The 16,241-nt window shown below is 42.7% G+C and overlaps 1 protein-coding gene across 1 annotated transcript; it reads left to right on the forward strand.

Annotated features, from left to right (window-relative positions):
* The first annotated feature begins 242 nt into the window (after positions 1–242).
* Positions 243–2,286, forward strand: LOC123099518 (uncharacterized). The gene is made up of 5 exons (XM_044521663.1): positions 243–552; positions 638–743; positions 893–981; positions 1,537–1,648; positions 1,741–2,286. Exons 1-5 carry the CDS (start codon positions 403–405, stop codon positions 1,926–1,928), a joined length of 645 nt encoding a protein of 214 aa, XP_044377598.1. The 5' UTR covers positions 243–402; the 3' UTR covers positions 1,929–2,286.
* Positions 2,287–16,241: the final 13,955 nt, after the last annotated feature.

Raw genomic sequence — 16,241 nt, forward strand, 5'->3', positions numbered from 1 at the left:
TTGTTCAACATTTTTCGAATACTTTTTTCAACATTTTTAATACTTAGTCAACATTTTCAAATACTTGTTAAACATATTTTAAATACTCGTTAAACATTTTTAATATTATTCAACATATTTTAAATACATGTTCAGGATTTTTAAAATATGTTTTGAAGAGTGTTTTTTGTAATAAAGTACAAAAATGAAGTATAAAGAGAAAAGGCCGTGGCCTGCCGCGCGCGTGGGCCAGGCGATCTCGCTCGGTCTTCAGCCAGATATAGGGGCGCCCCTGCAAGGCTGCAAGCCTGCGACCCCGTGGCCGTGTTGCCTCCTCCGTCCAACTCCGGCAGCTTCTCCCGGCGGGCGCTCCCCCCGCCTTCCTCTCCTTCCTAGGCCCCGCCACGACCGAACTCCCATCCCATGGGTGCTTCCGAGTCTCTCCTGGCCAGGCAGCCGCAGCAGCAGCAGCAGCGACCGCAGTGGGCGGACGAGATCACGACGATATCCGACGGCCGGCGCGACGCCGCGAACGAAGACCCTCTCCTCCGCCGCATCCGGTCACTTACCATCGTAAGAATATGAATCCATCGGTCCTTCTCTCCTCGCTGTGGTTTTTTTACTGCTAATTTTAGCATTTTGATTGGGGATTTTGAAGGCCCCGCCGCTGTTGAGCGGTCAGCCAGCGGCGGGCTCGGAGAATGAGACCAGCTTCACTGATATTCTTGTACGGAAACCCTCCGGCTCCTCCTCGGCCGCCTCTGGTGAGTAAGCGGCATGCTGCAATTTTGGTCAGAGTATTGGGATGAAGACGTTGTGGAAACCTATACTCTGACCAAAATTAGCAGCAAATTAGTTGGATCTATCATAGGTGTTGGCACGAGCTCATCCATTTCTTGGTGATTATCTGTAGGCAATTTGAGTCCAAATCTGATGTTTGAGCTTTTCGCTATGTACCGTGAATGGCAAGAAGAGATGGCCAAGGAAATCAGTGGAAAACAGGTAGGTACAAAATTTGTTTGATGTTGTTTATAAAGAGACAGTAACTTGCAGAAGATATTTCTCACTTAACTTATGGAGGCAATTGTGTCTCATGTCATGCTATATTGTGGCAATTGGATTGGATATAGCTCTTTCAGGCTATTCATCAATGTTGAGAAATCTTCTTCTGTTCCTGTCGGAGATAACATATCGCTTCATGAATTGGTGCTTGTTCTGTTTTCTGACACTTGGGATGTTCATAGCTTGGTTTCTCGAGCTGCGAATTTTAGCACTTGTATCACATTTCTATCACATGTTAAACTGATGGTTTTGCTACAACCCTTCATTCAAGTTAATAAAACCATTGGCCTCGCACTATGCTTGTAGAGTAGAGTAGATATTGAAGGATGCGCTTATAGAAAGTACAATATGCATAACTTAACTGACCAATTCTAAGTGTTCATGGTAATTATCCATTACTTAGAACATAGTTGAAGAGATTTGATGCTGTAAAATTTGCAATTCATGCCTTCCATTGTAAACTATTTTATAGAGAGGAGCTCTTACGTATTGCAGGGAGAGCTAGAAAATAAGATAGAAACGGCAGATGCATTGGCTGTTAAACTTCTCCAGCGGTTCAATTACTCTGTTACTTCGATGAGATCAGCCTCTCACAATCTTGCTGAAGGTAACAAATGCAGTGTTTTATTAGATAGTTATAGAACAATCAACGGAGAAACTGGAACTATTCATTGACATTGCATTATGAAATATTCGCAGTTCATCCATTGCAGGTGGAAGTTGGTGAATTGAAGGGCAGGTTAACTGAAGTAATAAGTAACTGTGACGCATTGTGCAAGAGGATTACTGCAGAAGGGCCAGAAAGTTTGCGAACGTCCGTCGAACCTTTCACCACTGGCATACTGGGGACGGGAGGTGGATCCCCTGACCCAAAAGAGCAGCCCTGAGGACACTAATATGCCTGCTTGTCTGAACTGCTGGTGACATAAAGGCATTGCAGGGAATTACGTAGTTAGTACGGAGGATGTCGATCAGAACGATGTGCCATGGGACATACTTCCTCCGTCCGTAAATAGTGCTAGATACATCCGTTTGAGCGACAACTAATTATGGATGGAGGGGGTACTCTTTCCTGGATTGATTGGATTATTGGTCTCCTTTTGTTGGAATTCATTCTCTCCTCTTGTAGTGGTTAATTTTCCTTGTGCGTGTGTGCGTGAACTGCAAGAACTTCCTACATTTGTTTACAGAGGTAGTACGTTACACCAAACTACAATAGTTGAGGCAACTATCGAATATTATCAACATCTTTTCAAAGCTTCAATTATTTTAGATAGTAAAAGAACATCTTCAATTTTTGTTTTGTTTTCCAGGAAACAATGTACCCCCCCCCCCCCCCCCCCCTCCTCTTTCTCCCTCCTGTATGTACTAGTATTTATACACGTGCAATGCACGTCTTTTATGGAGTGTTTTTTTTATAAAGAAAAGGGTCATATACATGCTAATAGATTCAAGGTAAAAAAATATTGTTGATGTAATAATGCAGATTTTTTTTGAGAAATATGCCGAATATAAGTACTGCTGAGGTAGCAATTAGTATGGAAGACCACTCTGATGACACGGATAAGAATTCAAAAATTGTACTACATTTCTTTTTTGCTTGTTTAGATCAATTGTATTACTTTTATTTCTCTTATTCCCATTGTCCTCGTATAGTTCATCTGCAACATGGCCCAAGATGAATTACGTATGGGCCTTTTTTTATGGAAGGGCGAGATGATGGTTCCAGAACATAGTGAAGGCTGTTGTGGTCTACTGTTCACCGCAAATCCCGCTAGATTTAGCAGACCAACCGTTAGGATTGATGTTTCAGATCCAATTCAAAACTCGTACACTAGTACTAGTATAGATATAAAGTAACTCATGGTCCAAATAATTCTGCATTTTCACCATGCAGTATCCGAATGAGTTTCCTCATTATCTGTTTGCAATTCGAATGGCAAATGAATAGTTGTGTGTTATTGGTCTGAACTATTGTTATGTGTCCTTGATACTGATTTTTTTTTTGCAGCACAAATTTGACTATCCAAATTAATCCTTTGACCACTAGTAGTTGATTCAACGGTATGTTAGAGTTTCCGCAACAAAAATAAATAGTATGGTAGAGTTGTTGTATAATAAGACGTACTATCTAAATTGGTGCTTTTGAAGCAGAAGAAAAAGGTTGAGGAAACGCGGATGGGCCCAGCCCATTTGGTGATGTTGTGATTGATGTTCAGGATACACTTATACCTTTGGACACTAATAGTGCAAACGTCAACTTAGAGAGGTGCCCCACGGGAACGATCGTTCCCCGAAATCAGTAAATTCAAGGATACCCGTTGCAAAACCACTCTCATCTTCTCTGGTAGTGACAAGTAGTGCACCGCATGTGCGCCACCTATCGTAACAAGGGGGTTTTCCTCCTTTTTTTCCTAGATTTAGTTTTTCTAATATTTTATCTCTTAAACCGTGCGTCCAAATCACGAACTGTTTTCACCGTTGGATTTCTTGCATTGAGATCTTTGAAACTATGTACCATGTTAATAGGTTTCGACAAAAAAAATTCCGTGCAAAACTAAAAAAAGGTAAACCAAGAAAACCAAAAACCTAGAAAGAAGACTGGAAAAAATCAGACCAAAAAGAAGGGAACCCGGAAGCAGAGTTATGCTTTTTCCACTATTTTTTGGAAGGACGGGTTTGCTTTTCCCATTTTTCGTAAAACATGGTTGTTCTTTCCTTTTTTGGAAAGCACATTTTCACTTTCTGGGAAGCACAATTGTGTTGTCGCAGAAGCACAACCGTGCTTTTCCCTTTTTGTGAAGCACAAGCGTGCTTTTAACAATTTATGCTTCGCACGAGAAACAATAAAAAATAAACAAAAAAATCAAGAAAAACTTATGGAATCTGAGCATAGTCTGAAAACCCAAAAAAAAAGAATGAAAAAAGCCCGAAAATGAGTGCAGAAAAGGAGAACAATTGTGCTCTCACAGGGTGTGCCCAATGCGCGACCAAGTGGTGCACCCCCACAGCCCACCAAAAGTTCCCGTTGGGTTCCCTCCTGGAGGGGTACCCCTTATTTAGTTGCTCCTAGCGTTCCGTCAGAAAGGGTCGAATGTACGAACCTTTATCGCCTCCCTCAGGCGTTCGCTCTAGTGGGGGTTCAGTGCGATGGCAAGGTGGCCTAGAATATATGAACGCGGAGGGAAACGGGCTAGGCCCGGTTAATTGTGTTTTGCAACAGTGATACATAAAGGAAAAAAATGCATACGCACGAGAAAAATGTATAAAATTAGCTTAGCCTGTAAAAATTGCCATCTTATAATTGCCATAAATTTGGTATGTAGTATTAATTGGTGATGATATATAGAAAACATTGGCATGGTATGTTCAATAAATTTGCCATGATATATGCAATGATCAATAAAGAATACATAAGCATGAAAAAATTGCCATGATACTATACCAAGAAACATATATAAGCTTGGCAACTTAGAATAAGTTTGTATCTATAGTTTAGAATTTTGTGTTATATAACACATGGAAAGCTGTTAAAAAATCAAAACATTCAAATGGCAATTTTTTAAAATGTTTACACTTATCATATGACAAATTACCAAAACAATATTATGTTTCCCTAAATAACTGCCACTTTTAGAGAAACAAATGTAATATACAGATGGGAAAAATAGGAATTTTATTCAAAAAAAGGTGATAAATTGTTGCAAAGTTTGTAAATCTTTGTATGGCTATTTTATAGAAAAATCTCTTATAAAAGCCACCTATATGTTATTATAAAATTTTCCCTGGTATAGTCAATTAATTTGAAATGGTAAAAAAATTGCCACGTTGTATACAAATTAATTGGCCATGGTAAAATATATATATGCAGGGAAAATTGGCATGGTACTCTATGGAAAAACATCTAAAGTTAAAATTGCCACAACCAAAGGTACAATAGAGAGAGAATGTTCTATAGAACATGGAAAACTTTGAAAAATATTGTACTCATAATGTATGAATTTTTGTTATTTAAGTGTAAAACACATGGAAAATTGTTGGAATATTTTTAATCTAGAGATTGCAATTTTGTATTAATTTTATACTTATTACATGCAAAAATAAAAATAAAAATAAAGCATCCTTTTTCCTTTATAATTGCAAATTTTAGAAACATGGCAAAATGCAACAGACACATGGAAAATGTAAGAATTTTATTCTCGAAGAGCAAGTAAAAATGGTGGAAGATTATGATACAAAGATAGCAAATTTATAAAAGTTTAAACTTATCACATGACAAAATACAAAAACCTTTTGTTGTTTTCCTTGAATCATTGATACTTTAAGAAAAATTTGTGATGGACTCATGAAAAATGTAGCAATCTTGTTAAAAAAACTAGCTGCAACTTGTTACAAATTTTGTAATCTTAAGATGACAAATTTTGAAAAATGTGAACTGGTCAAAATATGGAGAGAAAAAAAGTAACAGTAAAAATTCATGCGGGTCGCAATTGCCATGATATCTTTGCACAAAAAAGGCCACGCAAAAGAGAAACATTAGTTGCTATGGTAGTAGTAAATTAAACTATCGAAACATGGTATATGATAGTTGCCATAAGTACACAAATAGTAGTAGACATGACAAAACAAATTTGAAAAGGACATGGCAAGACGTACTTCATTGAACATGGCAACATGATTTAAGATGACATGGAATATGATTTTTAAGTCGTCGTGGCAATATGTATCTGGCAACTAATTTGGGACATAGCATGGTATTTGCAAGATCAAACAAAAAAACATTCATAAAAAGAGGTGGAAACAAGTTGATCATGATAACCCACATGGCTAACTAGAGAGAAAAAATGTCTAGTTAAAATTTGCCAATGCACATGATGGAACACAGAATCTGAGAGGAAAATGAAGCATGTAGCATGGCAACCAAGGTCAAGTAGTCAGCTGCCCCGAGATGTATCATCACCGGGCCCGAGGTCAAGCACACCGCCACCTCGAACATCCCACACTCGTAAGCCCTTCCCTGCCCCAACCACCACCGACAGGCAGCTCCTCCACAAGATAAAAGTCGTCTCCCAGGGCGTGTTAAACATTTTAATTACAATGAAAACATTTTCTTATATAAATGTAATATTTTAAATTCACGATCAACATTTTTCCCAAATAATAATTTTAAGCATTAATTTTGAATACAGGTTGAAACATTTTTTATGATAAGAAATGTTATTTTAAATTATTAGAACATTTCTATACATTGAATAATGATTTTTAGGTGTGAGAATATTTTTATTGAAACACGTGAACATTTTTTTAAATGTAAATTATATTTTTTGAATGGTACGAAACATTTTTTAATTAGACGAACATTTTTTACAATGTATGAGATTTGTTTTAAATGTCACGTATATTTTTGTAAACACATGAACATTTTTGCAATGTCACATACATTTTTAATGGAACAAAAAAATTCTAAAAGGTTGAGCAAACATTTTTTACACTACATTTACAATTTTTAATTTGCGATGAATACTTTTTAAAAAAATTAACTACTCCACCGATTTAAATTAATTGACACACACTTAGTATACCTTTAGTACAAAATTATACTAAATGTGTGTCAGTTAATATGGATCGGAAGGAGTAATTTATTTTTTCATAATATATTTATTTTTCAAAAAATAAAGCACGCACGCCGTTAGCGTGTCGAGGCCACGTGGTTACTGTACTGGACCAGTACTGGCTCACTGCAGGCGACCCTCGGATAGAATGGAGTCGCTGCGGGCAGCAGATAGCTGTGCCCTTACCTTTTCTAAAAAAAAACTGCTACCTTACCACCATCGTCGTAGCTTCAATGGGCCGGCTGTTTGTACTGTAAATGTTGGCCATTTTTTTCTCTTTTGCATTTGTTCTCTTGCAGCATTCGATGACGGGCATCGGGGTCAAAGTGAGCTTGAGCTAGTTAGTTGCTAATCAGTAATCAGTCCTAACCGGAATATCCATCCACTGGAGAAGTGTCAAGTGTATAAAGCGCACACATGCAGTACAGAGGAGCTCAAACATGAGGTATATATAAATTTCGTTACTGGTACAGTAGTGCTTCAGACCAACCTCTGATCGGAATCGAATGGACCAGCTAGCTTGGTTTGAACCCTGAAGCAAGAGCACCGGGGCTGCTCCCCCGTCAGGATATCAGAAAACAAAGACACACAAACACACAACAACTTAAGATAAGACGAGCTTGAAACCAATTCAACTGCCCACATTATCACAACCAGTTATACGCTCTCGATCATGTCAAGAACGAACAACGACACAGACACTCGTGGCCGTACATCAGAGGTGGCCCTGCATGCTGTTCGAACGGTACGTACGTACACGCCGGACCGGAGGGAACCCTGCACCTGAGCCTGTCCGGGGCCGGGCCAGCAGCGCCGCGCGACGTCCCCACCCCGACGGAACACGGCGAGGCCCGCTGTCCGCTCCCCGGCGCCGCGGTCCATATCCCCCGGCGGCAGGGGGCGCGACAGGGGACGCAGGGCCACGTCCGGCTGTCACGCCCTCGCCGCTGCATGCCATTGGCGCCATGGCCTGTGTGGAGGGCCATGCCTGGCCCCCGCGCACGCCTCTTTCAAATTAACTGACCGACCCGGCCGGCCGGCCGGCCGGCTGCGCCCCGTACGTGCCGCGCGTACGTAGATTCCCCCATGCACCGCCGATGCGTCGCCGTCGAGCATTCATTCGAGGAGGAAGGAGGTGATCGACGCCCGTATGCCGTCGACGACGCGTAGGTCGTCGTACGTACTGCCACTTCGAACGTGATGGGGGCTTTCAAAAAAACAAAAAATCTCGTATGGGCCCGACCAAATAACGCTCACGCTACGACGCCGCGCGCGCGCCCATGTCCCCGGCCGGCCGCCCAGGCCCGCATGGGCCACCACGATCGCCGGTAACGCGGCCGGCCGGTCCCGGCGTACATGTCCGTCCACTTCGCAGAAACTTCCTCCCGTGCCTTGGGCTGCCGCCGGGTGGTCGATAACGTACCCTGTGACGTCCGTCCTCTCCCCTGAGCCGTCCGACAGGACCCCGCGCCGTGCGATCCAACGGTGGATAGTACTGCTGTGTTTTTGGTACAGTACTCCTGCGTGTACGTCCGTTTCGACTCGACAACCTGCGTGTGGCTGCATGCCCCTGGTACGAGCCATGGTGGCATGGACGGTCTCGGTCGGTTCTCCAAGTTAAGACAGCCGGCCAACACCATGTCGAGAGCAAAGGGCATGTAGGGCCGGGAGGTCGCCCCAGGATCAACACAGGGAACATCGCAAGATCCTCGCCTCACTTCACCCAGACCGGTGTGGCTCGTAGTACTGCTCGACTCTACACGTATTAACAGTGACGGGGACGACGACGGGGCGTCACTTGCCCATGCCGCGGTAGAAGATTGCATTTCATCCTGGAAGAAAAAAAATCTGTTCTGAAAGGTAAGCCTACTACAAGACAGTACTGTTGTTGCGTACATTGCTGGGATTTGTATTTGTCCTCCCTCGGATGGAGACCGGTTGTTGCGTTCCTCTTTTCCTAGGATGGAGACCGGTTGTTCCACGGCATCATTACTGCAATACTTACAGATCATCGTGGTCTCCATCTCACACTTAATCGCCCGTGGTCTCGATGCAGCTGTACATCCATCTCGGCGCCGTTTTGTTTTGTTTTTTCCTCGCCAGGGAAACTGTACTAGTTGTCCAGTTGACCCTTGCAGATTGTCAAAGAAGTGATGCCGCAGCAGGGATACCGTACCTTTTTTTTTTGCGGAATGGGGATACCGTACCGACAGTACTCCATGGGTCCTCTCAGTCAAGTTTTCTTCCCTCCCCTGAAATCGCTTTCTCACTAGTACCTCCGTCCTGGTTTATTGGTCCGCATTGTAATACTAACAAAATATTTATGCATGTCACAAAAATTATATCACTGAAAACTATGTTTAAATACAAATCCAACAATATAATTTTTTATTGACATGCACTAGCATTTTATCAGTTAAAGCTTTAATCAAAATTTAACACTAATTATAAAAAGGACTAATAAACCAGGACAGATGTAGTACAAATAATGATCGTGGCGTCCAACTGGTAGTACAATGCTCCAACCAACTCCATCCTGTAGCATTTGCGTAGTCAACTCACACACTGCACTAGCTTCAAAAAAAAACTCACACACTGCACATTTACTACTATCCTAGGACATTCGAGTCTCTGTTTCTCTGACTTTTTACGGATCTGAATAGACTGCACAGTGCACAGTATTCTACAGGTTTCTAGCTGCAACTTGTACCAGAGGCGTGATGAACCAGACGCCTTTGATAATTGACAGGCTTCATGATTAGCCGCGTAATATCAATGATCCATAATTGGATTGCATCCACTTAATTGTTGCGGTAGATGGGTTGACTCCCTTTTATTTAAAAAGAAGACTCCTCGTTAATGATCCCCGCCAACTGTCCTCTGAATTCCGATGAGAGGGACGTGACAGGATTACAACAGCCGACATCAATGCAAACCACCCTATTTAGACCATGCAGCTACCACCCTATTTATCGCAAAAAAATAAGTCAATGAGCAGAGTTACTTCGGCCCAATTCAAGTCCCTTTTGAGCCACGTGAAGACGAGGAAAACTTGCATTCCGTTTTTCACAAGTCTACGCATGTCCCTGTATACCGTCCCGGGAGTAGAAAGAATCACTGAACTTCCTTGTTTGACTCCACGTACGCATGTCTCTGTATACCCTTCCAGTGTGGGAATTCCTGCCCTTGGCGTAATACCAAGGAAATTTGACCACCGGGGTCTACGAGTTTGCGTTGTCTTGTAGCACTCTTGCGCGCCTGTGACATTGATATTGGTATTTCAGTCCACGCAATTGTACATGTTTCTGTCATTCGGTGGATATATGCAACACGGTGAGTGTGAGTCGGTGACACATATCATGCCAATCAAGAATAACCCAAGAGTTGCCAAAGATGAAAACACTAAAAAAGGACCGAAAACTAGGAGTAGTATACTGTAGCGATTTGAAGCAGCTTCGTAGCACAACTCGCCACGCGTCCCACAGAGCAGTGAGGCAGTCACCGAAACAACTGTTTACCAAGAGAGACAGAAAGGGGACGCTGCCCACACCCTGGCCCCGACCCGAGCCGAGCGGAAAGAGCGCAGGAAAGTGGCCACCCAACCCGTTCGCCCGTCCGCACGTACACGCACCGACCCCGCGTCGCGATGCCACGGCACGAACACAGACCGGCGTCACCGTGGCAAGGGGTAGGGGCGCGCACGACTCGGCGCACGCAGGGGCCGCGGGCTCGCCGTCGCCGTCGCACTCGCACCCCACGCCTCGCCGCAGCCGTCGAGCCAGCGAGGCGACAGCGCGAGCCGCAGCGCGTAGGGGGAGCGCCGGGTGGGCTGCGACAGCGCCGACACGGACGCGGGGAGGCGGTGCCGCTGCTGTCAGCGTCTCATGCTGCGCACTCCGGGGCGGCGATGGCACGCCGTATCGCGCGCGCGCCGCGCGTATCTTTGACCGACCCATCGGCCTCCGGTAGGCGCGAGGCGGTTCCAGCAGCCCGGCGTGGAGCCCTGCCTCTGCGGGGGTGGGAGGCGCCGTCAACTGGGGTCCCACCGAGCCGGTCGCTTTGAGCTGCGGGGCCAGGAGTTCACCGCCCGTGACCACGTATTATTGAACTCGCCACGGATTTTTTTTTGAGGATCTCGCCACGGATTTTTTTTAGGATCTCGCCACGGATTTTAAATAGAAGAACCCGTGTACAAATATTCGTTTTTTAATAGAAAGAATATACGCATATTTTAGGTTTAATTTGACATGGACCATTAGAAAAAAGACCATTAGTTTTCAAAATTATATGCCACTGTGTTCAAATAAAAATAAAAAATGTATACCAATGAAATTGAAAAAATTGAAATAACTTCATAGATGTACTCTTTTGTTGAGCCAATGGAGATCTTCTTAAAATTGATTCTGAAAGCGTAACTTTAATTGACTGAATATTACGAATTGGGTCTTTGCAGCTAGCAGTACATATTGCAAACTGAGCCTAGCTCAGACGGTTACCTTCTTTGTGGTGGAACCAGCCCATTAGAGTTGAAGTTCCAGATTTAGCACCTGTGCTCGGCTTTTTTTGAATTTATTTCAGACTTTTCGGCGATGCCCCTTAGCTTTCAAGCACAAATCCATGCGCTCTTCATAGTGTAGAAGCTTTTTTAGTTATGATTTTCGTTGTCTATGCTCCGGTTTGAGCGATGACATATAAGTTTTCTTCAGATCTCCCATCAAACGTGGGGTTCTCTCTCCTTTCAAATGTGGAACTGGGAGGTGGAGTTTACGCAGTCTTGTGTCATTTGGATATGATCGGGTGCTTTGTGCGTCCTGATGTCAAGGAAATGGCGGCGACACCCTTTGTCCTTGTCGTGGGAAGTAGCGGTCATTGTATCCCGGAGAGTTCGTAGTTGGGATCATGGTTGCAGATGCCACTCTTCTTCCCGCTCCTTGTCGTTGTGGTGTTGTGGGAACCAGAGGCAACGATGATGGATGGCCAACCCATGGGGGTCGGGGCGATGTTCCCAGTCGCTTTTGCCGCATCTACGAGGTTGTAGCTCCTTTTTCTCCCCTTGGTGTCTACCTAAAATGACGGATCGTTATCCTTGTCTATTGCTACAACGTTCTTTTTGTCATAGTTGTGGAGTTGGCGGAAATTTTGTTCAGCATGTGGTTTGACTGTGGGATTTTTTTATCTACGCGGGCCTTTTATGATGGCGATTTCTTCTCCGGAGTGTTGGTCACCCTGGATCTTCGTGTGATGACTTATCGACCACATGATACAACAGCAGCCCATCTTCAAGAACTGAGGGGCATTTGTGGCGTGCCTTCGTCATGTTTGGGAGTTTTGAGTTTGTAGGGCATTTTGAGAATCCGACTAATTTTCTAGTTTTGTTGGGTAATTTATATCGTTAAAATCAAGAAGTCTAGAGAGTAGTTTTTTGCAAAGTAAAGGAGAATATTATGACTTAACTTTTTCACGAAGTTGCATTTTTCATTAAACTAAATTTGCATTTTCTAGATATTGACTTAAAACATAAGAAAATCTTGGCGAACAATCTTGGCAAGTTTAGGCATCACTAGTGTTATTACCTCTAAGAAAATCTTAGCTGATAGAGAATTCGTAAAACTGATCCTTTTTTATGGTACACAACACATGTCGCGAATGTTATATACTAAAAGCATTTGGTCATCAATTAGGAGGACCATCATTTGTCAATATACATAAAAAAAATCTAAACACATTGTACCCATTAGATCTGCATGACAATACTGGAATAGGTCGCGTCTGTTATATCTTCAGGATTGTTCGATTTATCTCTCCTATGAGCACCTCCGAGAGCACCTCCATCACTTAATTGTACCACATATTTCAGTACCTCTCCTATGAGCACCTCCGAGACTACCATTAATTGTTCCATTTATCTCCGTTTCTAGGTTTGATTGTTTTTTGCGAGGAAAAAGGTATTTCAGTTACAGTCAAGTGGCAAGAGTTCCTCTATACATGGGACCTTCTGTGTAGCCACACAGCTGTGGTACGTTTAGAGTGGCACCTTGGCGAACAATCTGCTACACTATTTTGATCACGATGTAATTTCTGTGGAGCAAACTCCCTATCAACCATAAGAGATTTAATCTCCAAAGCTAAATGACCATGAGTAGAACGGTCTAGGTAGTCATCAACAAGTGTTGACAAAGCCATCGACGAGTCAGACTGAACAATAACCGGTCATTTTGTATTTTTAATTGCAAGAGCCATACCTTGCATTAATGCATGGATTTTCGCCTCGAGTGCATCATCGCAAGGGAATAAGAATCTGTATGCCGCAAAGATAACACTCAAATCATACCTCTATAAGATCATACCACCGCCATCGTACCATCCGCAGCCGAGAAGGAACCATCAACCGATAATGTTGTTTTTTCCTGAGGTGGTGGCATCCAACAATAGGCTGGTTTTGGGATCGGTGCAACAGGTACACTGGTAATACTGATCAATGATATCTTTCCCTTTAGTATCTCCTCAGAAGAGTACTTGTGAGTGTTATCAAGGGACAGTCAATAACTTTGTACAAATTCGAACGATCTTCTATTGGAGTAGCATCCTTTCCATGGACTATCTCATTCCGTAAATTCCAAATTCTCCACACTAGCATGATGATCATGCTTCTAGTATTCGCCGAACAGCCATCAAGTACAAAAAGAAGCCAATCCCTACCGGAATGTTGGAGGCGTTTTGACAGAGGCAGCGGCCACACCTCTCGCATACGCTTCCATACCTACCATGCGTGAGAACAAGTGACGAGCGCATGGAAGCTTGATTCGTCCTCAACACCACGTACCCCGTACACAAATATGATGCTCCACTTTTCCTAGCATTGTAGCTAGTGTGTCGACCGACGCTTTCCGTGTTATTTTATTTTCATTTTTTGCAAAACATCGCCATGTAATATCAACTTAGAGCGAACGCCTCCTCATGATCAGATGTGGCTAGCCTATAGATGCCTGCTACTTTTGAGCGGCGTTGGGACTTCCTTTAAGAGGAGAGGACAATGCAGTACATTAGAGACAAGTATTTGCCTCAGTTAAGAACCAAGGTTATCAATCCACTAGAAGAACCACAAACAACACCTCTTCACACAAAAGCAAATACTTGCACCCAATGCAAACAAAAGGGTTGTCAATCCCCTTGGCAGTTACTTGCAAGGATTAAATCTTGTAGTGGTAGATAAATAAATCGTAAATGTAAAATAAAATAAAATAGAAAAGTGCAACAAAGTATTTTTGTGTTATATATATATATGATAAAAGTAGACCGGGGGCCATAGTTTTCAGTAAAGGCTTCTCTCGCGAACACATAGCATACGGTGGGTGAACAAATTACTGTTGGACAATTGATAGAAAACGCATAGTTATGATGATATTCAAGACAATGATCATATATATAGGCATCACGTCCGAGACAAGTAGATCGACTCCTACCTGCATCTACTACTATTACTCCACCCATCAACCGCTATCCAGTATACATGTAGGATATTAAGTTAATAAAAACAAAGTAACACCTTAAGTAAGATGACATTATGTAGACAAAGTAAACTCAACTAATATGAATAAACCCCATCGTTTTATCCTGAATGGCAACAATAAAAATACGTGTATGTTCCCTTTCTGTCACTGGGATAGAGCACCGCAAGATTGAACCCATCACAAAGCACCTCTCCTGCTGAAGATAAATCAATCTAGTTGGTCAAATCAAACGGATAGATCAGAGAGAAATACAAAGCTATAACAATCATGCATAATAAAGTTCAAAAAAGACTCCATTAATATTCATAAATATTCAGGTCATAAGCCCACAAGTCATCGGATCCCAACAAACACACTGCAAAAGAAGATTACATCGGACAGAACTCCAAGAAGATCAAGGAGAACATGGTCTTGAAAATCAAAGAGAACATGGTATTGAAGATCAAAGAGAGAGAAGAAGTCATCTAGCTAGTAGCTATGGACCCGTAGGTCTGTGGTGAACTCCTCACACATCATTGGTAGGGCAGCAAGGATAACGTAGAAGCCCTCCGTGACCCCATCAGGCAGAGTACCGAAAAGGCCTCTAGATGGGATCGCGGAAGAACAGAAGCTTGCGGCGGCGGAAGAAGTGTTTCGGGTGGCTCTCTAGTATACTGGGAATATTTGGGAATTTATAGAGGCGGAATTAGGTCAAGATGTGCCACGAGGGGCCCAAAAGCCTTAGGGACGCCCCCTGGGGCACGCCTAGCGAGCTTGTCGCTCCTTCGTGACTCTTCTAGTCTTCTCCCGAACCCTCATGGGTCCCTTCTGGTCCATAAAAAAATAATCTATTTTTTTTCTCCATTTGGACTCCGTTTGATATTAATTTTTCAAAAAGGCAAAAATAAGCAAAAAACAACAACTGACACCGGGCACTAGGTTAATAGATTAGGCCCAAAAAATGGTATAAAATTGCATATAAAACATCCAAGATGGATACTATAATAGCATGGAACAATAGAAAATTATAGAGATGTTGAAGACGTATCAATGCCCTGGACCAAAAACCGACCATTACGCTTTGCTTGCCATGATATATAGTCCACCCACTACTGCAGTGATGTTCTGATCTTCACAATTTCGTCCACGTCCAGTTGCCAAAAATGTTCATGTTCGGGCTGTGGTATTACATGCTCCCTACTCATTCAGAAAGCCAACCACAAAATTAAGCCTACAATTTTGTTTTGGAGTAACAGGCTTAAAAATGGGACCTTTCGGGATCTAAGGATCTCTCCATGTTCTAATAATTTCATTGTTTCCAATTCGCCAAATAACACTTTTTTTCAACAATTCGAGACCACATTCAATATTTCAAACATCCGAAGCATTTCCTGTAAATACCATGTCTAGGAGGTGACCATTTAGGATGATATTTTGCACGTAGTTGCCTAGCACATAGGCTCTCAGGGGCATCCAGTAGACGTCAAGCCTGCTTTGCAAGTACTACTTGGTTGAAAGCCCACATATCCCCAAAGCATATGCCTCCCTTTAGGCAATATCATTTTCTCACAACTAAGCCATGCCATTTTCATTTTTCCATCCTCCACTCCCCACCAGTACTATCTAATCATGTGTATAAGGTCATGACAAAATGAAACAAGAAATCGAAAGACACTCATAACATATGTGGGAATCTCTTGTGCAATAGCTTTGATCAAGATCTCCTTGTTCCTTGAAGAGACATATTTTTCACTCCAGCCTAACAACCTTTAACTGAGGCAAACATATTTTTCACTCCTGCAAGGTTTCAAACATACCTTTCTTAATTCTTCTATCAAGGACCGACAAACCCAAATACCTTGGGTCAAACACTTTTGGGTTATCTCTAGAGTAATCTTCACTTCATCTATCACCCCAGACATGGAATTATAAGCAAAAAGGATGGAACACTTTGAGTGGTTGATCGGTTGCCCTGTTGACATCGCATAAGTGTTCAACAAGCCTTTCACCAAACATGCATGCTGCTGGTTTGAGCGAAAAATATAGAAGAGAATCATCCGCAAATAACAAATGAGAGATCATTGGTGCCCTACGGCAC

The sequence above is a fragment of the Triticum aestivum genome, chromosome 4D (genome assembly GCF_018294505.1).
Source record: "Triticum aestivum cultivar Chinese Spring chromosome 4D, IWGSC CS RefSeq v2.1, whole genome shotgun sequence".
NCBI lineage: Eukaryota > Viridiplantae > Streptophyta > Magnoliopsida > Poales > Poaceae > Triticum > Triticum aestivum.

What these genes read in the sequence shown, in the direction of transcription:
- LOC123099518 (XM_044521663.1), top strand. Translation starts at nt 403, where the DNA reads ATGGGTGCTTCCGAGTCTCTCCTGGCCAGGCAGCCGCAGCAGCAGCAG. An exon ending in CTCCTCCTCGGCCGCCTCTG is followed by an intron (nt 744 to 892) that starts GTGAGTAAGCGG and finishes GATTATCTGTAG; the next exon opens with GCAATTTGAGTCCAAATCTG. An exon ending in AGGAAATCAGTGGAAAACAG is followed by an intron (nt 982 to 1,536) that starts GTAGGTACAAAA and finishes TACGTATTGCAG; the next exon opens with GGAGAGCTAGAAAATAAGAT.